Raw genomic sequence first — 21791 nt, forward strand, 5'->3', positions numbered from 1 at the left:
GACTGCTTTGGCAGGATCCCCAGCTCCGCCCCTCTTTGCCTGCAGCTTGGGGCCCCATTCCCTGACCTCCCTCTGCTTCCCAGCTGCACTGAGGAGTTTCCCAGCCCTGGGCCCGTGTGGACAGCTTTCCTCACTTCCTCCCTTTGGCCTCCTCCCTGCGCTGAGTCCAGCCCTGCCCCCTACCCAGGCTTACTCTACAGGCCAGGCCTGAGTTCAGCAGCTGCAAAGTGGGGCTGGGACTCAATATTGAGGGGAGGCCTCAATATTTGGAGCCAAGCCTGGGGCTGCTGGGGTGGGTAGAGGTGGTGAGTGGAGTCCAGGAAAGAAATTCATGAGTGGAGAGTGGAGTAGATTGGGTGCTCTAGATTTCCGAGGTTGGGTAGAGCACCTATTATTATTTGTAACTTATTGACTACTTACCATGTGGTAACCGCTACCTAACTTCTTTCTCTTTCTCTCTCTCCCTCCCTCCCTGACCCCAGCTCTTTTTAATTTTTATTTGAAATGGATCTGGCCAAGTTGCCCAGGCTGAGCTCAAAATTTTGATCATCCTGCCTCAGCCTCCCTAGTAGCTGAAAATACAGGTAGGCCCCACCACTCCCGGCCCTCCTTAATTCTTTATCTACATATTCTTCCTTCATCCTCACTGCAAGTCTCTAAAACAGATATTGTGATCCGCAGTTTATGCACAGGGAAACTGAGGCCCTGAGAGAAATGAGGGATCAATGGAAAGTGGAATTGATAGCACAGGGATTTGAACTCAGGCCTCAATCTGTTTTCCTGTAAACTCCGGGAAAAGCTAAATTGGGCACCCCTGAAGGATGGACTAACCCACAGGCAGTCCCCGTCCACGGAGCAGTGACTGTGTTTGTGTCCAGGGTTTCCTTCTGGATCATATACAGGCTCCCACCCGACTGGGGGACTGGAGCTGCGGCGGCTCCCTGAGGTCAGGAAGGGGCTGGGGCCCCTGGGCGAGGAGCCCATCCGGGAAGCAGGCGCCACGGGGAAGGAATGATGGAAGCCAGGGGCCCTCCCTGAACAAAGACTGGGTGGGAGGCGGTCTGTGTCCCCACCCCGCCTCCCCCAGCGCCTGCTGAGCCGCGACCGCAGACCGCGAGCCGAGCCGCGCAGAGCGAGCATGGCCGTGGCGGTGGCCCGGGCCGCGCTGCTGCCCCTGGTCCTGCAGCTCGCGAGTCTGGCGCGCGCCGTCGCGGGAGGTGAGTAGAGAGCTGGGGTCGCGGCGGCGTGCCCCCGCCTCTGGCTCAGGCCAGCCTCAGGGACTCGCTGGGGCCCGCTCTGCTCCTCCGGGCCCCGCCTGGCTGCGCGCCCCTCGGGTCAGCCTGAGTCTGTCGATTCCCTCGTCGGTGGGGCGATCGGGGTGCGGAGACGGCGGCCAAGGCAGAGGAGAGGGAAGGGGCCTCCTGCTGTCCCCGCGGAGGGGTTCCTGCAGGCAGCGGTGGGGTGGGGGAGCGGCAGCCCTGCATCTGGGGAGCCTGAAGTTAATTATTTGTCATGAGGAGGGGGGTAAAAGGAGTCCGGCCATGGGAGTGACTCTGAGTCTGACTGGCCCTCCGCCAGGGGACAGGCAGGAATGCAGGACTCTCTGCCGGGACTGAACGGGGGAGGCTTGGAGGTGAGCGCAGGACCTTCTTTGGGGAGCAACCGGCTGTGCCACTCTCCGGGAGCCCTTTTGGAAGGTGTCTCAAGGGGAGGGACCCTGTCTTCACCTGGGGCTGCCAGAGGAGCCCTCTGACCCCCTTGTTGTGCCTGCTCCAGCAGAACTGGAGTGGCCTGGGATGCAGAGCCGCAGGGGGTCGGGTGAGGTCAGATAGCTCAAGCTCGGGTGGAAGGTTTCAGCTGCCAAGACCCCAGGGTGGGCAGCTTCCGGGTGAATGGAAGGAAGTTGGATGCAGGGGTTATGCCAAGACAAAGTGCTATTTCCAGTGACAAGATGCCCTGCACAGAAATGAGAACATGAGAGTTTCGGGTGCTGGTGGTGTAAGTTTGGGGGCTTACATGCCCCGATGGGGGTGGGTAGCAGGGCAGGCTGGAAAGATGAGCGGAGCTGGCGGGAGGTCACATTTGAGCTTGTGGCTGGGAACCTTCGGCTGTGTAATTCAGAAGGTCACCTGGGAGAGGGGAACAGCTGAAAGTTAGGGAGACTCTTTAGCCTCCTCAGTAGAGACAGAGGGAAGAGGAGAGGAAGGACCTGCTTTAGGGGACAACCGATGGGACTTGGGAGAGGTACAAAAGAGGGATGCTGAGCCCATATTTCTGGCTTAGGTACCTGGGTTGGCCAGTTGGCTTTAACCAAGCCAAGGAAATTGGGCAAAGGAGGTTTGGAAGAGGCAAGTTCACTTTAGGACTAGAATCCTCTCCCTGCTTGGTGGCTGTGGGGGAACACTGTACCCTTGCCTCACAGGCCTAGTGAGAAATCCTTTCAGCCACCCTAGGCTAATGTCACTAGTGAGCTGCCACTGTGAGGAACAGCCCCTCCTTCGGGCGCTTCCTCTCTCACCTCTTCCTGGGGACCCACCACTGTTCACCCCCCTTTCCCACCTGGATGTCTATAGGAAGCAGTCCCTAGATTGTTGTCCCCTCCCGCTCCTTACTTTCCTGACTCAGGAGAGGGATCAAGGTGAGAAGGTGAAGGCAGCCTTCCCCACACCAGGCCTGAATTTAGAGGCACTCCCCACGGCTCTGGCATAGCATCATCCAAAACCAGGGACGGTCTGTCTTCACTGGGCTGTGGTCTTGGAAGCTAGTGGAGGCCCTGCTGGCACTTCCCCAAATTCTTCAGGAAATGCAGCCAGGCCCTGCTTTTTGTGGGGCCACCAGATCCTCTGCCACAGGTCTGGGAAACAGTGGTCAGGCAGGGATTCCTGCAGTGGTGCCTTGGACAGGTGTAGATGGACGTGGAGGATGGGGCTACTCTCATGAAAAGACTCTCACTAGACCATGGCTACTTACTGCTCCCTTGCAGGAGTCTAGTACCCCAACCTGGATCTTTCCAGCATGACATGTCAGGTCCACGGGCCCTCCCTGGCCCAAGAAAGGATGGGTGATCCTGACAGCCCCACCCTGTGATAGGGTCATCACAGAGTCAGGGCAGGCTGCTGGAGGCCCAGGTCTAATGCTGCTCTGTGTTCCCAGTAGGTCAGTGTCCCTAGGTGCCACACCTAATTAGGAGGCAGTTGGTCTGGATGACTTTTATTCTCCCACCTTCTCCCACCCCAACTTTCACTACCACACCCCCATAGTCCCTGTCCCCTTCCCTAGATGATGGGATAGTCGGTCATAGTGGAACACAGGGTGACCTTCTTCCCCTGCATGGCTCAGAGGACAGAACTTGGGAAACCTTGCCAGCCCTCACCTGCAGGCCCACACTGGATTTTTGTGCCCTCAGGGGTGGTTGTCTCCAGGGAACCCTCTGGGCTTGCTGGCATCCATGACTACAGGCAGCCAGCACCCACCCACTCCCTGGCCCCTGCTGGGCAGCCCCTGGAGGAGCGGCTGGGGCAGCTAGAGGCTGAAGTGCTGGAGCTCAGAGAGCAGGTATGACAGAGGCAGGGCCACACCAAGGGGCAAGGTAGGCTTTTGCATAGTTGGGGGAGGAGAGGCGTGGGTGGCCTGGGGCCCCTAAAATGGAGTTTTGGCTTCAATGCACATGAAGTGGTTCTTATCCGAACAGTTCTTAGCATTGTTCCTTCATGAAGAACCTGCGGGATTTTGTTTTGTCCATCCAGATTTTCAGTCTCCCATGTATTTGGCAAACACGACAGAACCCCTACTATGTTTAAGGCATCACCAGGACAGATTCTGGGTGGACAAAGAAGTCTTTAACTACTGGGGTGGAGAGCAGGTCCCCTTTTGCCCAAGGAGGGACCTGGGGACACTGTGGTTCCTGAGAAGTATTTGAGCTGACTGCTGATGGAGGGGGACCCACCTCTGCTTTGAAATTGTCCATTTTCCTTCTCATCCTGCCTCAGTTTCTGTACCCCACAAATCCATGAGAAGTGGGGGAAGCTGAGCCAGTGCCTGCTACCCCTTCCCCTCTCTTCTCCCAGAACAGGGACCTGCAGGAGAGGGTGAGGCGGCTCGAGTCCTGTGAGTGTCACCTGGCCTCTACCCAGTGCTGGGGACTGGGGCGCACCTGGCCTGAGGGGGCTCGCTGGGAGCCAGACGCCTGCACGGCCTGCATCTGCCAGGATGGGGCTGCACACTGTGGTCCCCAGCCCAACCTGCCCCATTGCCGTGGTTAGTGCCACCCCGTCCACCCACTGGTGCTCCTCAGGACCTGGAGATGGCGTTGGGTACCTAAGTGATGGCACTGTCCCTTCCTCAGGCTGCAGCCGCAATGGTCAGGCCTACAGCAATGGGGAGACCTTCTCCCCAGATGCCTGCACCATCTGCCGCTGCCAGGTGAGTTCCTGTGACACAGCAGGATGTCCCCAACCTGACTCTCTCACCTGTTGCCAGCGTGGTAGCTGGATGTTGAGTGCCCAGTTCTGCCTGCCCCTTCCCCCTGCTGAGTGGTGCTGCTTTCTGGAATTCAATCCTCACACACTTTTTTTTGTATCAGGGATTGAACCAGGAGCATTCAACCCCACATCTCCATCCTGTTTTTGTATTTTATTTAGAGACAGGGTCTCACTGAGTTGCTTAGCACCTCTCTCTTACTGAGGCTGGCTTTGCATTTGCGATCCTCCTTGCCTCAGCCTCCAGAGTGGTTGCAATGACAAGCATGTGCCACTGCACCCGGCCAATCCTCACACACTTGGGGCCCCCAGACCCTTTGATCTGGACCTGTCAAACAGCACCATGGAGGACAGAGGATATAGTGGCTGTCTTCTTTCCTCACTTCATCCTCTGTGTGACCCTCCTTGTCCCCGCCTTTCCACTTGCCTGGTCTTCTATCAGAGCTCCCCTGCCTCCCTGTTCTTTCTCTCCCTGCTCCAGAGGCCGCCATCTTCTCGCCTGTCCTTCCTCACTCCTCCACTGAGAGCCCTTAGGCAGGCACGATGGTACACGCCTTTTAATCCCAGACACCTGGGAGACCAAGACTGGGTCTCAAAATAAAAAATAAGACCCTGTCTCAAAATAAAAAATAAAGGGCTGGGGATATAGCTCAGTGGTAGTGTGCCTCCGGGTTCAATTCCCAGTACTGGAAAGGGGCGGGGGGGAGGTTGTGCGGAGGCCCTTTGCTCCCTTTCTAGGATTTCTCCACTCCTGGGAAGTTGCTGGCACTTGAAGAGAGAGTTCCCAGGGGTCAAGGGCATCCAATGATGGGGGTGGGCTGAGGCATCTCTCTGCTTTTGAACTGAAGACAACCCACATTGTCCAAGCCAACTCATGCTCTTGCTCCTTGACAAGCCACGCCTGGGGTGAGGCTGAGGTTCTGAGGCCCTGCAGCCACTCTAGTCTGCTGCCCACAGGAAGGAGCCATAACCTGTACCCAGAAGCCGTGCCCAAGAGGACCTTGCCCTGAGCCAGGAGCTTGCTGCTCACACTGTGAACCAGGTCAGCCTGCTGCCAACCTCAGTTGTCTCTCCTGCACACATTCTAGGACCCCAGAGCTGTGGTCTGCCACCTGGACGTGTGTAAGCTGGCTCCCTCTCTCAGTGCTGGAGGATAAGTGGTCAGCGCTCAAGGTAGCAGACACTGACCCTGTCCCGGGACTGAGCCAGAGACCATAAGGGAGATGGGCACTGGACCTTTTTCCTGTCTTTAGGGAGCTTCTACTCTAGTTGAGAAGAGAAATGTATAGCTAATTTTACACAAGATTTAAGATCCAATGAATAGATGAGAGGCTGTGTAGAAGGTAGACTATGCTTTGCCGGAGGAAGGGATGGGTGGGGGGAGGGAGCTGGGGAAGACATTCAGACCAGTCAGTCAGGGTGCTTTATAGACAAGGGGTTTCTTGAGCTGGATCTTGGAGGGAAAGTGGGGTTACGCCAGAAGGAGGAGTGATTGAGGGCTCTTTGAGTGGGGAGCGGTCCAAGGCACAAATCAGACTGTGAAGGCTTGTGGGAACAGGCAGCTATAAGTCTTGCAGTTTGGGCATTTTTTTTGTGTGTGTGGGCAACGGGGAGCCATTGAAGGCCAAAAAGTGAGTGTGGCATGTTCAAAGGGGTGTTTGGGGAATATTAATTTGGTATTGACTGGATGCAGAGAGACCATTGGGGGCGGGGCAGAGGATGGCTCCGTGTGGCTTATGTTTATGAAGAATGGATGGGCAGGACCTGATGGCTGGTTGGACCCCAGGATTAGGAAGCTGAACTTGGGAAACAGGGAGAGCAATGGTCTAGTGATAGGAGGAGAGATGGGAGGAGGAGGCAGTAGCTCTGCAGGGGTTGACACTGGTTCCTGGCAGAGAGTGGGGGCAGGTTGTCAGACTCAGCAAATAAAAAATACAGGATGCGGGGCTGGAGATGTGGCTAGCATGTGTGAGGCACTGGGTTCCATTCTCAGCAAGCATATAAGTAAATAAAATAAAGGTCCATTGACAACTTAAAATATATAGGATGCCCTGTTAAACCTGCTTCACTGTGTGTGTGTGTGTGTGTGTGTGTGTGTGTGTTTTGTACTGCTCAATTTGAATTTAAAATAACACATAACTTTTAGCATAAGCATATCCCATGCAATATTTGAGACACTCTTATACTTTTTAGTTTTCATGTGTTATTTATCTGAAACTCAAATGCAATGGAGTGTCCTCTATATTACCTGTCAGCTCTACCTGAAGGCAAGTATCAGCTGGTAGTGAGAAAGGAAGGACAGGCTCAGGCCAGTGAGGGCTGGAAATGCAGCCTGGGAGTTTTGTCCATAGACGAGGACTGAAGCCTTGGGAGTTGATAGATCTCAAAGAAAAGGGACACTGGGTCTGGGGTATAGCTTGGAGGTAGAATGCTTACCTGGCATGCACAAGGCCCTAGGTTCCATCCCCAGCACCTCAAGAATAAAATTGTACAATTAAAAGAAAAGGACACACACACAGAGCTTTCAGGGCATGTGATGCCTCAGGGCCACTGTTAACCTATATGAGGCTTTTATTTTATTATATTTTTTTGGTACTGGGGATTGAGCTCAGGGGCACTCAACCACTGAGCCACATCCCCATCCTGTTTTTGTATTTTATTTAGAGACAGAGTCTCACTGTGTTGCTTAGTGCCTTGCTGTTGCTGAGGTTGGCTTTGAACTTGTGATCCTCCTGCCTCAGCCTCTTGAGCTGCTGGGATTACAGGCATGCGCCATGGTGCCCAACCTCTATGATGCTTTTGATGAAAGAAAAAAAAAGATGCCCCTTTCAAGATACTATTCCCTTCTGCTGTGAAATAAAAGAAATGTACCTATTGTGTTAGAGGCAGACCCTTCACTCTCTCTGCTGGAAAGGTGTCATAAATATAAAAATCTCTGATGTCTGGGCCCTGAATAGTACTCCCTTAGAATGGTGCCCAGTCCTCTGGGTCTCTTACTTGTGGGTCTGGACCTGGTTTTGCAGGCTGCCCTGAGGGCCACAGGGTTGGGGAAACATGGCATCCGGAGCCCTGCGTCACCTGCACCTGTCAGGTAAGAGAATTAGCATCTGGCCCCAGTCCCACCCACATCCCTGCTGCTCGGCACAAGCCAGGCCTGGCCATGTCAAGCCCATTTGTGGCCAGACAGGGCTGCTGCCTCTACCCAAGCATCAGGGCCTGAAGCCTACTAGGCCTGCGAGGCCAGCAGAGTAACACAGCTTGGCAGTGGAGAGGGAGTGGGGAGGGAGGGCTCAGTGTCTGCCCACAGGCAGGGACCGTGCGGTGCCAGGGGCCCTCGTGCTCTGAGCTCAACTGCCTGGAGAGCTACACCCCACCTGGGGAGTGCTGCCCTGTCTGCCGGCCAGGTGACCTGCCCTGCCTGCTTCACCCCCTCAGCCCCAGTGGTCCAGCACCTACCTGGGGTCATGCCTTCCCTTGGGGAATGTCCATCCACCCTGCTCCATAGTGACCCAACTCTCATACTGGCTACCCTCTTCAGGCTGTGAGTATGAGGGACAGCTGTATGAGGAGGGGGCCAGCTTCCTGCCCAACTCCAATCCTTGTCTCCAGTGCTCCTGCCTGGTGAGTCCCCTGTTACCTCTGCCAGGCCTGATCCTCCCTGGACAACCCTGCCTCACCTTGGACCATGCCGGTCATTCTGTCGGTCCCTCACATGCCTCCATCCCTGCCCCATGCCTGCCCACCACACCTGCTCTGGGAGCCAGGTGTGGGGAGTTACAGCCATTGGTATGTTACAGAGGAGCCTGGTTCGTTGTGTGCCCCTGACGTGCCCACCAAGTCCCTGCCCTGAGCCAGTCTTGAGGCCTGGGCACTGCTGCCCGACCTGCCAAGGTGAGAGCCCCTGACCCTGCCCTCGTGGAGCCCCCAGCTGGCTGTCACCATTTCTTCTGTGGTTTGACCAGTGAGGGAGCACTGGGAGTCTAAGCCTGCTCTGGAGCAACAATGCCTGAGCTCAAGTTCTGCCATTGTCACATAGTGGTTGTGTGACTCTAAGTCACTCTGAGCCTCAGTTTCCGTATTTATAAGATGTACATAATGATATTCTATATCTCGTAGTGCTGAGTAATAAATGATCACTACTTTCTACTTTGGGTGCCCCAAACACAGAAGACAAGGGGTCAGTCCTCTGGGATGACCACTTGAGGGTGACCCTGAGTTACACAGCAATATTGTAAAATAATGTCACTAAAGGCAGGCTTAGAAACCGGGGCCAGGTACTGAGGAAACTCAGGGAAGGAGACCTCCTCCAGCTGGGCACAGGGGGGAAAGCGTCCTGGAGACCACCAGGGCTGAGGCAACACTTATGGTTAAAGAGCAGTTAGTTGGGTGATGAGCTGAAGAAGACAGAGGACATTAGAACATTCCAGAAAGAGGGGACAGCATGAGCAAAGACTTGGACCTGACACTCAGGGTTGGGGGGATGTTAGTGGGACTGTGCAAGGAGGCACAAATGACCAAGGTCAAAGAGGTGAGCTGGGCAGGCAGGTGTGGCTGTGCTGTCCAAGGGCAGTTAAGGAGGGGGCCTTGCCTTGCCCTTCTAGGCCGAGGCATGGCCTGGTCTGGTGAAGGAATGCGAATGGAGGAGGGAGGGGAAGGCTGAGGCCAGACATCAGGCCAGCTCCCACCAAGTCTCTCTGTCCCCAGCCCTAGGCTGCACAGAAGGTGGCTCTCTCAGGGACCATGGCCAAGAGTGGACTGCACCTGGGGACCCCTGCCAGATCTGCCAGTGCCTCGTGAGTCCCAAGACTGCACCTGGGCTGTCCCTCACTCCACCTTGCCTTCATAACTTCATGCCTCGTAACATGTCCTATGGGCAGCGGGAGGGACAGGGATGGAGAAGACTGACTCGTAGGTGCTGTGAGCCCAGGGCTTGGCATGCACACTTGTGCACCGGCTGTAGGCCAGGCATCTGGCAGGGTTTGTGATCTGTCCTAACTCAAGGAGCTCATGATGGAAAAAGAGGAGAGAGGGGACAGGATCTGATAGGCAAAAACTCCAGGAGGGAGAAACACAGTTTTACTTGTGGCACTCAGTTCCATAGCCATTGCTGCATGTGGCCACTGAGCCCTTGAAATGCAGCTGGTCAGAACTGAGATGTGGTGTGTGATGCACACCAACTCCTAAGATGCAATAGGATAAAAAGAAATATAAAATATCTCGTTAACATACTATGTTGATTTTGTGTTGAAATCATGTTTTGAATATACTGGATAAATTGAATATATTATTAAAATTTAATTTCATCTGTTTCTTTTTTACTTTTTAAAAGTTGACCTTGAGAGAATTTAACACGACCTAAGTGGCTTGCATTATATTGTTCTTTGGCAGCACAGATCTAGAAGAAATTCATGGAAGGATGTCGTTTACTTAGACATTAGAGGATGAGTCAGATTTGAGGAGGGGGAAGTGGAATAGGGAATTAAGGACAGTCTGTAGCCGGAGGCTAGGGACCTGTAGGCACTAATGTCAGGCAGGCACATGGGGGAGGGCTGTCTCATGGGGGCTGAATCCAGGGCCACAGAGTTTCCTATGGTCTGTTAAAGACTAGGACTCCATTGTGAAGGCCACTGGGGTGCCCCACCCCACTGCAACCATGTCCTCCCCCTCCCCATTCACATGGGCCTTCCCATCAGTGAGAAGAGTCACTGACTGCCCATACCCTGGCGGGGCTGGAGGTAGTGTGCCCAGGTGAATTCAAGGGACAGTGTCTGTTGCAAACAGACCGCAGGAAGGTAGCAGCAGTAGACACTATGCCAACCTTTCTCATTTCATCCCATCACAAGGTATTGTTCATTTTTTCCATGCAGGTAAACCAAGTCACAGAGTACTTAAGTAACATACTAGGTTATACATCTGTATTAGTTTCCTAGGGCTGCTGTAACAGGACCCCAAACTGAGTGGCTCAAGCAATAGGAATTTATTCCCCCACAGTTCTGGAGGCCAGAAGTCCAAGATCAAGTTGTAGGCAGGGTTGGTTTCTTCAGAGGGCTATGAGGGAGGCTTGGCTCCATGCCTGTCTCCTAGCTTCTGGTGGTAGCTGGCAATCCTTGGCTTCTACAGTAGCCAAATCTCTGCCTTCATTTTGTCATGGCGTTCTCCTTGTGTGTGTGTGGGGGGAGGCCTAGACTCCCCCTTTTTATAAGGACACCAGCCATATTGGCTCACCTACTCCAGTATGATCTCATCTTTTTTTTTCCTTTTTTACAGTCCCAGGGATGGAACCCCAGGGCACTTTACCATGAACCACATCCCCAGTTCTTTTTATTTTTTATTTTGAGACAGGACTTCTCTAGGTTGTTGAAGGTCTTGCTAAGTTGCCAAGGCTGACGTTGAACTGCAATTCTCTTGCCTCAGCCTCCTTCCTGGATGTGTGCTACTGTGCCCAGCTACCTCTTCTTAACTAATTATATCTACAGCCCTCTTTCCACATAAAATCACATTCTGAGGTACCTGGGGCTAGGACTTAAACATATGCATTTTTGGGAGACACAATTCAACCCATAAGAACCTCCAATGAGCAGATGGTTGGAACTCCAGTGCTGTTTCTTCCCTGTGGCTGAACTTTGACAGCCTCTGCTCATCCTGTCCCCTATCAGGAGGGCCACATCCAGTGCCGCCAGCGAGAATGTGCAAGCCTGTGCCCGTACCCTGCCCGGCCCCTCCCAGGCACTTGCTGCCCGGTGTGTGATGGTGAGTTGATGGGTGGAACAGGGTGCTGAGCCCAGAGGGGCTCAGAAAGCTGAAGACTGGCCCAGCTTAGGTCTCCCATGAAGGCCAGGAGTGAGGCAGGGAGGGGATCCTGAACAGTCTGAGCACCTCTTCTTTTTTTTTTTTTTTTATGGGGGGGGGGTACCAGGGATTGAACCCAGGGGTGTTTAACCACTGAGCCACATCCTCAACCTTTTTTATATTTTATTTAGAGACAGGGTCTCGCTGAGTTGCTAAGTGCCTTGCTCATCTGCTGAGGCTGGCATTGAACTCATGATCCTCTTGCCTCAGCCTCCTGACTTGCTGGGATCACAGGCCTGCGCCACCGCACCCGGCTGAGCACCTCTTCTTTGCAGGCTGTTTCCTAAATGGGCGGGAGCACCGCAGCGGGGAGCCAGTGGGCTCCAGGGACCCCTGCTTGCAATGTCACTGCGCTGTGAGTGTGGCTGCCTTGCAGGGAGGGCCTGGCTTCCTGGCCTGCCGGCCACCTGCTGACCAGGCCCTGTTGGCAGAATGGGAGTGTCCAGTGTGAGCCTCGGCCCTGCCCGCCTGTGCCCTGCAGACACCCAGGCAGGACCCCTGGGCAGTGCTGCCCAGTCTGTGACAGTGAGTGGGGCCCTGGTTGGCTGTGGGAGGGGCAGGCACAGACTGCAAAGAAGCTCCCCGGGGAGTGGACTTTGCTTCCCTTGCACCTGAGCTCCTACCCTGTCAGGACAGTCCCCACCTCACCTTCTTAGGGCAGAGTGGTGCTGTGGGATGAAGCAGGGAGAGGCGGGGTCTCTGGGAGGACATGGCTGTGGGTCCGTTGTCAGGGGGGTGGCAGGGATGCCTTGGGGTAGTGTGAGGTTTCCTCTCAGCTGCCAGCCCTGTCCCTTTGGCCCCCTGTTCTTCCATCCAGGCTGTGAGTACCAGGGACACCAGTATCAGAGCCAGGAGACTTTCAGGCTCCAAGAGGGTGGCCGCTGCATCCGCTGCTCCTGCCAGGTGGGCAATCCCACCTTCTTCTGCCCAGGTCTGTCTCACTCCTTGGCCTCTCACATGGCCTTCCTCCTAGGCTGGCGAGGTGTCCTGTGAAGAGCAGGAGTGCCCGGTTGCTCCCTGTGGCCCACCTGCCTCTGGCCCCCAGCTCTGCCCAGGTGTGTGTGGGGGCGGGGCAACTGCCAAAGGTGCTGCTTCCAGGGGAGTGAGAGGGACCTTGCTCCTTCGCAGTACAGGGAGAGGGTCCACTAATCACGCCAGAGTGTGTTCAGAGCCTATGGGGTGGGGTCGTGATGAGCCAGGATCCCTGTGGGCTGGTGAGGACAGATGGGTGGGAGGTCTTCCGGTTGCCATGGTGACAGCCCCCCTTGCTGTAGCCTGTGTGCTTGATGGAGAAGAGTTTGCTGAGGGGGTCCAGTGGGAGCCTGATGGTCAGCCCTGCACTTCCTGCTCCTGCCAAGATGGCGTGCCTGTGTGCGGGGCTGTGCTCTGCCCCCCAGCTCCCTGCCAGCACCCCACCCAGCCCCCTGGTGAGTGCTCCTGCCCAGATCTCGGCTTTCTTCCCCTGCTGTACCCAGCCCACCCAGATCAGCCTGCCCTGCCCAGGTACTTGCTGCCCCAGCTGTGAGAGCTGCACCTACCATGGCCAAGTGTATGCCAATGGGCTGAACTTCACGGACGCAGACAGCCCTTGCCACGCCTGCCGCTGTGAGGTACCTGCCGAGGCTTGTGCTGCCTTGCTGAGCCCCTCCTGGGGCCCGCCCCCATGGCCCTCTCCCCTGCTCCCAGGATGGGACTGTGAGGTGCTCTTTGGTCGACTGCCCTCCCGTGACCTGTGCCAGGCCCCAGAGTGGACCCGGCCAGTGCTGCCCCAGGTGTCCAGGTATGTGCTTACTGCTCATGGCCCCATGAACCTGACAGATGTCTTTGAAAGCAATGACTCTGAACTGGTTTTGGTCCCACACAGCTAAGAACTCTCTGGAACTTATAGGGTGTGGGTGGGTGGAGAGTAGAGATTCATTATTCCTTTGTACACTTCCTCTTCCAATACCCACCTCTCGGATACACTCGTAAATCCACTCGTGTAATAGGGTCGGGCAACCAGTGTTTTCATCTGCCATGTAGGAAACTGGGTGCTGGGGTGCAGTGGGACATGACCCTCGAATGCATGGAGAGTTCTGTGCTAGGTTGTGTGTCAAAACCAGGCACACGTGTGTGAGCTCTTCACTTCTTCACCCTCAGACAAAACTGCCTGCAGGTAAACAGACTGGAATGCACACAAAACCAGCACACACTTGGAGCAATATACATGCGTGCACACAGCCCTCTTCCTTCTCTCCCTCCTCGGGGCGTCTCCCAGGCTGGCACTTCCCCAGTGGCTCTGGACTCCATGGGCAGAGGGGCTGTCTCTAGTGCTGTCAACCTTTGCCCTGTTCCTGTCCCCACTGTCCACTGCCCAGACTGCATCCTGGAGAAACAGGTGTTTGTGGATGGCGAGAGCTTCTCCCACCCTGGAGACCCCTGCCGGGAGTGCCAGTGTCAGGAAGGCCAGGCCCTCTGTCAGCCTCGAGCCTGCCCCAGGGCCCCCTGTGCCCATCCGCTGCCTGGTACCTGCTGCCAGAACAACTGCAGTGGTGAGGTGAATGGGAACCGGGAGGGGTACTTCTGGTAAGCCTTGGCCCCAGCGGACAGGCCGTTAGGCCTGGGGACAGCAGAGCCTCTCCCAGACCTGTAGCTGCTGGCTCCCCCAGGCTGCGCCTTTGGCGGGAAGGAGTACCCTAACGGAGCAGAGTTTCCCCACCCCTCTGACCCCTGCCGTCAGTGTCACTGTCTGGTGAGTGTGACCTGGAAAGGAGGAGCCCGAGACAGTGGAGGGGGGACTTGGGGAAGTCAGGGGAGGTCCACGAGATGGGTCGGAGAGCGGTGGAAGTCTCCCCGGGCATTATGCACCTACCCATCCCTAGGGTGGCAACGTGCAGTGCCTGGCCCGCCGCTGCCCGCCGCTGCCCTGTCCAGAGCCGGTCCTGCCGCCGGGAGACTGCTGCCCGCAGTGCCCGGGTAGGAACCGCACCCCTCGGCCCGCTGCTCGGCGTCCTCTCCCTGGATGCTCTTGATGATGCACGTTCTCGCCCCGCAGCCGCTCCCGCCGGCTGCCTGTGGCCCGGGATCGCCGTCCCTGCCCGCCACCAGGAACACTTCTCCCCGCCCGGTCACCCCTGCCGCCGCTGCCTCTGCCTCGACGGCTCGGTGTCCTGCCAACGTCTACCTTGCCCGCCGGCGCTCTGCGCCCATCCGCGCCAGGGATCCTGCTGCCCGTCTTGCGATGGTACCGCCCTGGCGTCCCCTCCGGGCTGGGCAGCAGCCTCCTCTCCAATCCACCGGCTGCACCGGCCCCGCCCGAGCCCTTGGCTCGGTCCCCGCAAAAGGAGCCCTTGATGTTATGCCCTCCTGATCTCCCTGCTCCACCGCACCCTCCACATTGGGGTTCTCAGCAGGAAGTAGAAGGGCTGGGGGTGTAACTGGGCGGCAGAGCGCTTGCCTAGCATGCGGGAGGCCCTAGGTTCCACCCCAACACACACACCCCGCACACTGAAAGGACCATCGCCCTTCAGCAGGGCCAGGGAACCAGCCTCCAGGCCCCCCAGCCCCGTCCCTGTCCTTCTCCCTAGGCTGCCTGTACCAGGGGAAGGAGTTTGCCAGCGGGGAGCGCTTCCCATCGCCCAACGTTGCTTGCCACGTGTGCCTTTGCTGGGAGGGCAGCGTCAGTTGCGAGCCCAGGGTTTGTGCCCCTGCACAGTGCCCCTTCCCTGCCAGGGGCGACTGCTGCCCTGCCTGTGACGGTAAGTGGCAGCGGGAAGGGACTGAGGGGGTCGAGGGAGGACGGGGGATCCAGGTCGGCACCCTCGGAAGGTCTAGCACACTTTTTTCAGTAAGGAAAAGACTCTGAGCCAGGCGCAGGGGTGCGGGGCTGTAGTCCAGGAGGATCGCTTGAACCCAGGAGTTTGAGACCTAGTATAAGGGAAGGTGGGAGAGCAGGTGCCTGAGAGCGGGGAAGACTGGACTACAGCCTGGGTTTTGTCTTGTCTTTGATAGTTTGTGTGACCTTGGGCGAGTTACGTACTGCTCTGGGCCTGATTTCTTTTCTTTCTTAAAAAATATTTTTATTTTTGTAAATGGACACAAAACACTTATTTTATTTATTTTTATGTGGTGCTGATGCTCAAACCCGGTGCCTCACAAGTACTAGGCAAGTGCTCTACCACTGAGCTACAACAATTAGGCCCCTCTGGGCCTAATTTTTAATTTCTGTAAAAAGGAGTTGAACCATTAGATCCAGTTCCCCCAATCTTTGGTCACTCTTGTATTAGCTTAGCAATTTTTGCTATACACCTCCTACCAATTTAATTAATACTTTCCTTCAAATGAACTCACTTATTAATTTAAATTTATTTAGAAAGGAGTTATATGGTAAATGAATATGATTAAAGTATAATATTGTTAGATTTTAGTCAGATACTTTTCTTGTCAAGGCACAGAGTCTGAGACTCACCCTCCTTTTTTTTTGTACCAGGGATTGAACCTAGGGTGCTTGAGCCACATCCCAGCCCTTTTTTATTTTTTTATTTTGAGACAGGGTCTTGCTAAGTTACTTAGGGCCTCACTAAGTTGCTGAGGCTGGCTTTGAACTTGCAATACTCCTGCCTCAGGCTCCAGAGCTACTGGAATTGCAGGCTTGAGCCACTGTGCCTGGTTCACCCTCTCCTTTTAAAAAGGGTTGTGAGCCAGCATCAGAGAGAGGCCCACAGCAGGCTGACCCCACCCTGGGACCCCGCTACCCTCCTTGAATAATGAGAGGGCTTCAAACAGCATTGGAGATGGAGCACGTTGGGCCCCTACCTCCTATACCCACTTGGGCTACTCCCAGCTCTGCCAGTGTCCTGCTGAGTGTTTACCCCAGGAACACACCCTCCTGGGTTTTCTCCTATAGATGGACCGGGAGCCTTGCAGGCTGCAGCGGGAGATGTTTGCCCTTTGGCTGGTCCAAACCTACCTGTCCCCTTGTGGTTCCTTTGCCCCCTGGCCTGGACTGTTCTGCCTTCCCCCAGCTGTCAGGTCTTCAAAGTCTTGGCCCCCTGCCATCCCCAAGATCAAAACCAAGTGACTGGCTTTCCTCTCATCCCTTTCTGCCTGTACCTGCCTGTACCTGTCCGTCTCCTTCTCCTCTCTGGAAGGCTGTGAGTACCTGGGGGAGTCCTACCTGAGCCACCAGGAGTTCCCGGATCCTCGAGAGCCCTGCAACCTGTGCACCTGCCTGGGAGGCTTTGTGACCTGCAGCCGCCGGCCCTGTGAGCCTCTGGGCTGCAGCCACCCACTAACTCTGCCGGGGCACTGCTGCCCGACCTGTCAGGGTAGGGCTGCCCCTGCCCTTCCATGCTCCCTGCTGGGGCTCCCCGGGGCCCTGGATGCCAGCAGTCTGGAGCTTTGCCACCCAGCTGAGCCTCATCAGCCTTCCCCTGAGACACACACACACACACACACACACATACACACACACACACGCTCACCAGGCCCCTCTCACACCATATCCACACTCACACCAGACTGTCATAACAAATACTTTGGTCCTTTGGCTTCCATACTTTCCTACTTTACAATTGTCTTGCTCTGTCCCTAAATTACCATGTCACCCTATTCAAAGCATTTGATGGTTCCCATCGCCCTGTTGTCACCAATCAGGAAAGATGGCTCCCTTAGCCTACCCTCCCTGGCCCAGTCCACCCAGTCCCATGTCTGGTGTGCCTGTGCCACATGTCCTCTTCGTGTGCAGAGAGGACGTTCTCAGCAGTCTCTCCCCTCTGCTGCTTCTGTCTCCGGGCCTGGAACATGCGGGAGCGTGCAAATCTTGCCATCGGCAGCCTGGCTGAAGGCTTTCCTCCCCACCCCTCACCTTCCTGCCTCTCCTGGCCATGTTGATCTTTCCCTAAGCTTTGAGGGAGGTCCCCAGGCATGGCTGTGTGTGTGTGTGTGTGTGTGTGTGTGTGTGTGTGTGTGCACGCGCGGGGTGGGGCAGTGGAGGGCTCCATTGACGGCAGCCTTCCCACTGTGTTGCCCACTCTGCCAGGATGCTTTTACCATGGGGTCACTGCTGCCCTCGGAGAGACCCTTCCTGACCCACTTGACCCCACCTGCTCCCTCTGCACCTGCCAGGTGAGGCAGTGCCTTTGGGGACTTGGTATTCTTTATCCCTCATGCTCTCTGGAAAGGGTTGTCTCCTCCTCCCAGGCCATAGGTGGGTCACTGCCTGTGATATCTTGGGGACATGGTTGGGCTCAGGTTTCCTGGGCTGGGGACACAGGGTGTGGGCCTGGCAGGTTTAGTAGGAGCACCTGCCAAGGGGCAGCACAGCCTCGTCTGGAGGTGCAATGGAGTGACATGGGGGTCAGAAGTGGCAGTGTGGCCTCTCCCAGGACGGTTCCATGCGCTGCAAGAAGAAGCCATGTCCCCCAGTTGTCTGCACACACCCCTCTCCAGGACCCTGCTCCTGCCCTGTTTGCCATAGTGAGTCCCCTTCCGTGTGTCCTGGTCCCCTCTTCCTTCCCTCCCTGTCTGCAGGCCAGGGTTGGGCAGGGCAGGGCAGGGTGGCACAGGCCCCCACCCAGGAAGTGTGTCCCCTACAGGCTGCCTCTCTCAAGGCCGGGAGCACCAGGACGGGGAGGAGTTTGAGGGGTCCTCGGGCAGCTGTGAGCGGTGTCGCTGTCAGGTACAGCAGGCTTGGGATGGTGCCGGGCGAGGCTGGGCCTGGGGTCTTGGCAGCAAGCCTCTGTCCCTGTATCCCTTGCAGGCTGGCCAGGTCAGCTGTGCGCGGCTGCGGTGCCCACCCCTGCCCTGCCGGCTACAGGTCACAGAGCCAGGGAGCTGCTGCCCTCGCTGCAGAGGTGTGCCTGGCCCTTGGGGCTGCCCTGTATCCCTCCGTCTGCCCCCACTCTGCCTCAGCTCTCCTGCTGCTTTCCCACCTCCCCATCCACCCTCAGCCCCTCTCTTACCTCTGTCCTGGACTATCATCCTCGTGCCCCTCAGCTCTTCCTCCCTGTCCTTGCCCAGCCCACCCTTCCAGGTGTTCATTAGACTCCTCTGAAGCTGCCCCTCTTCCTAGCCACACCCCCTTCAAAATAATCATCATGATAATGAACATTTATTGAACATATACCACGGGCCAGGCCCCGAGCTAAGCACTTTGCTATTATCTCATTTAATCAGCATGAAGATCTTTCCAGATTGTGCCATTACACCTATTTCACAGATAGGAAAACAGAGGTACAAAAAGCTAACACAACTTGCCTATGGTCACTGGGGTGAGTGGGTAGCAGAGTGGAGATGCACATCCTGGCTAAGAACATGAGCCTTTCTTAGCCTGCCTGCTGCCCCTCACTGCTCAGCACGGTGTAGCTCACACAAAAGCAGCACAGCATCTCAGTTGCCCCTGGAGAATGACAGGGCAGATGCACTCCCATTTAACAGAGGGGAGACTGAGGCCTGGAGTTATCTGGGGCCAATGATAGAGTTGTTCACTCATTCCACATGCATTTATTACACACCTGCTGTATGCCCGTGCTGCCCATGCTGGACAGTGTGTGCTGCTTGCAGCTTGGTCTAGCAGGCAGACATGGAGCAGGATTAGAACCCAGTGTTCCGACCCCTCCACAACAGACAGGAGTTCTGCCCCAGCCCACCTCCCTGCCACATCCCTGTAGAGCCCTTCCTGGTGTCCCCACGTCCTGCTGACCACAGGGATGGTGGGCAGGGGCTGTTGACCAGAGCTCAGACTCAAAGCTTATTTCTGTCCACCCGGGGCTGCAGGCTGCCTGGCTCATGGAGAGGAGCACCCTGAGGGCAGTAGCTGGGTGCCCCCCAACAGCCCCTGCTCCTCCTGCATGTGTCACGAGGGAGTCGCCACCTGTGCTGTTATCCAGTGTGTCAGCCCCTGCGCCCAGCCCCACCAGGGCCCCACTGACTGCTGCCCTCGTTGCTCTGGTACTGGAAGCCTGGGACAGGGAGGGATCACGGGGTCACACCTCCCTGTCCATGTGTGGGCTGGGCAGCAGAGGAGGTGGCTCCAGGAGAAGTGGCAAAGTGTCTCCACATTCACATGCACCCCAGTTCTGGGGCGGGGACCTGGAGGGAGGCTGACCCCATCCTGGCATGATGCCAGCCTGAGAGCTGCCTTCTCTGCTCTCACCCAAGACTGTGTGCATGACGGTCAGAAGTACGCGCCTGGGGAGAGCTTCCAGCCGGGGGCTGACCCCTGTGAAGTGTGCATCTGTGAGGTAGGACGGTGCACTTGAGGGCCAGGGGCATCGCGGGGAGGCCCAGCCAAGCCATACACTGCGTGGAGCAGGCACCTGGGAGTCCAAGACCCTGGGACCAGGGGCTGAGGCAGGGCTTGGACCAGTGGGACCAGAAGGTTTGGGCCTAGACACAGGGCACAGGGCCTGAGTGCGGACTGGGCAGTATGCAGGTGCTTCTGGCCAGACTGTGGGGCAGGGGTGTGTGGGGTGTGGCGGAGCCACCTGGGAAGTGTGCAATGCTATCCAAAGGTAATGGCAAGCCAGGGAAGGTGAGTGATGTCATAGGCCAGGAGAGAGGCAGTAGAATGGGGAGGGCAGCGTGAGAGCATAAGAGGGTCAAAAGTCACACGAGGGTTCAGGCCCAAGTGACTGAAGAGGGGAAGGGACATCATCTCTGGGAATTAGGGCATGGGGTGGGGGCTAGTCTAGGGAGACACTCTCTCTAGACTTGGAGCCTGGAGAAGGGCACAGCAGGCAGATGGGGTGCCCAGAGACCAGGGAAAGGGGTGGCTCTTGGCTTTCATGGCTGGGACCCACTTCCTGCTCATGTGTTCTTTTTTTTTTTGGGGGGGGGGGTGGGGTGCTGGGGATTGAACCCAGGGCCTTGTGCTTGCAAGGCAAGCACTCTACCGACTGAGCTATCTCCCGAGACCCTGCTCATGTGTTCTTGTTGTAGTCACAGCCTGAGGGGCCTCCCGGCCTTCACTGTCGCCGGCAACAGTGTCCCAGCCTGCTGGGCTGCCCACTCAGCCAGCTTCTGCCCCCTGACCCCCAGCACTGCTGCCCCACCTGTGCCGGTGAGTTGAGAGAGGGAGAAGCTGGCTGTGGCCCCTTGCCACTCTTAAGCTGGGTACAATTAGTGCAGCATCTTGCCCAGCAGGTGGCGCTGCAGGGTGGCAATTGGACCAGTTGCTGACTCCTTGGGTGTTGTGAGGTGACAGGGGTGGAGACAGCTGACGTTGAATGGCCCAACCTCAGAAGCAGAGAGAGCTATTCAGTTTTCTGTTCCGTCTCCCTCCCTCCCTCCCTCCCTCCCTCCCTTCCTTCCTTCCTTCCTTCCTTCCTTCCTTCCTTCCTTCCTTCCTTCCTTCCTTTCTTCCTTTCTTCCTTCCTTCTTTTCCTTTCTTTTTGGAATGAGGACTTAAACAAATTGGGAGGATGAATAAAGAAACATTATTCATTCAAATGCAAAAAGATAGTCAAATTGGTCTGGTGCAGTGTGGCACATGCCTGTAAAACCAGCAACTCAGGAGACTGAGATGGAAGGATCACAAGTTTTAGACCAGCCTCTGCAATTTAGTGAGACCCTCAGCAATTTAGTGAGGTCCTGTCTCAATATAAAAAATAAAAAGGACTGGAGATGTAACTTGGTACAGCGCTCCTGGGTTCAATCCCCAGTACCTCCCCCTAAAAGAAAAAAATAGTCAGATTATTTCCTGAATTTAATACAGTTTACCTGACACAGCCATTACGTATTTGTTGTGAAAGCAATTTTTTTTCAGCATCTGGTAGTATTCTCGCTTGGAAATGATATTCTATAAAAGATGTGCTTTCGAGGATAAGGATCACATTCTCCTCCCTTTTAAATAATTTCTTATTGTGGTAAAATACATGCAATGTACAATTTACCCTCTTAACCATATTTAAGTGTATAATTCAGTGGGTTTTTTTTTTTTTTTTTTTTTTCGGTGCTGGGGATCGAACCCAGGGCCTTGATGCTTGCAAGGCAAGCACTCTACCAACTGAGCTATCTCCCCAGCCCTTAATTCAGTGGTTTTAAAAACATTCATAATTATGCATCTATCACCACCATCCATGGGAGAACTATTCTTATAATGCTTGGATGGGAAGGGATAATACTTTAGGAGATGAGAAGAAGGTTCATTTATTAAGCACCTAAAGCATACCACACACTGCACTTGGTGCTTCTAATGAACACTATCTCATTTAATCTTCACAATTACCTTTTTACAGATGAAAAAACAGAGGCTTAGAGAAGTTGATTAACCTGCCCCCAAATGGCACAGGGATTGAGTGCTGGCGCCAGGATTAGAACCTGGGAAGCCTTGCTCTACATGCTTTGTTATGCTGTTTTAGCCAAATTGTATCAAAGGAAGTGACAGAGAGCAGGTCCAGCAGCCTGGTCATCTCTAGTGACCTCAGGCTGAAGGAGTCACACTTTATCAGTTTTCAGGGTCCCCATCTAGTAACCTGGAAAAAT

General features: G+C 55.6%; 1 protein-coding gene across 11 annotated transcripts in view; it reads left to right on the plus strand.

Moving 5' to 3' along the window:
- The first annotated feature begins 655 nt into the window (after positions 1 to 655).
- KCP (kielin cysteine rich BMP regulator) overlaps positions 656 to 21791 on the plus strand; it is a 34028-nt gene continuing 12892 nt past the window's right edge. For 3 of the 11 annotated variants that reach the window (XR_013765947.1, XR_013765948.1, XM_079152424.1), the window contains exons 1-31: positions 656 to 1217; positions 3407 to 3555; positions 4068 to 4257; positions 4346 to 4422; positions 5436 to 5520; positions 7502 to 7569; positions 7786 to 7882; positions 8017 to 8099; positions 8276 to 8369; positions 9183 to 9271; positions 11135 to 11228; positions 11603 to 11682; positions 11759 to 11852; positions 12145 to 12230; positions 12301 to 12382; positions 12602 to 12754; positions 12831 to 12937; positions 13014 to 13107; positions 13685 to 13858; positions 13976 to 14058; positions 14189 to 14282; positions 14362 to 14550; positions 14894 to 15064; positions 16457 to 16633; positions 17347 to 17432; positions 17669 to 17783; positions 17903 to 17985; positions 18067 to 18160; positions 19083 to 19256; positions 19467 to 19549; positions 20247 to 20367. Coding sequence is in view for 8 of the 11 variants with exons in the window: in XM_079152424.1 (XP_079008550.1) it covers positions 1139 to 1217; positions 3407 to 3555; positions 4068 to 4257; positions 4346 to 4422; positions 5436 to 5520; positions 7502 to 7569; positions 7786 to 7882; positions 8017 to 8099; positions 8276 to 8369; positions 9183 to 9271; positions 11135 to 11228; positions 11603 to 11682; positions 11759 to 11852; positions 12145 to 12230; positions 12301 to 12382; positions 12602 to 12754; positions 12831 to 12937; positions 13014 to 13107; positions 13685 to 13858; positions 13976 to 14058; positions 14189 to 14282; positions 14362 to 14550; positions 14894 to 15064; positions 16457 to 16633; positions 17347 to 17432; positions 17669 to 17783; positions 17903 to 17985; positions 18067 to 18160; positions 19083 to 19256; positions 19467 to 19549; positions 20247 to 20367 (3445 nt within the window). In the remaining 3 variants the exon portion in view is untranslated. The remainder of the gene's footprint in view (positions 1218 to 3406; positions 3556 to 4067; positions 4258 to 4345; positions 4423 to 5435; positions 5521 to 7501; positions 7570 to 7785; positions 7883 to 8016; positions 8100 to 8275; positions 8370 to 9182; positions 9272 to 11134; positions 11229 to 11602; positions 11683 to 11758; positions 11853 to 12144; positions 12231 to 12300; positions 12383 to 12601; positions 12755 to 12830; positions 12938 to 13013; positions 13108 to 13684; positions 13859 to 13975; positions 14059 to 14188; positions 14283 to 14361; positions 14551 to 14893; positions 15065 to 16456; positions 16634 to 17346; positions 17433 to 17668; positions 17784 to 17902; positions 17986 to 18066; positions 18161 to 19082; positions 19257 to 19466; positions 19550 to 20246; positions 20368 to 21791) is intronic. The other 8 variants (XM_079152419.1, XM_079152421.1, XM_079152417.1 and 5 more) reach the window with 7 other exon arrangements.

This window comes from Sciurus vulgaris (genome assembly GCF_902686455.1).
Source record: "Sciurus vulgaris genome assembly, chromosome: 8".
Taxonomy (NCBI): Eukaryota; Metazoa; Chordata; class Mammalia; order Rodentia; family Sciuridae; genus Sciurus; species Sciurus vulgaris.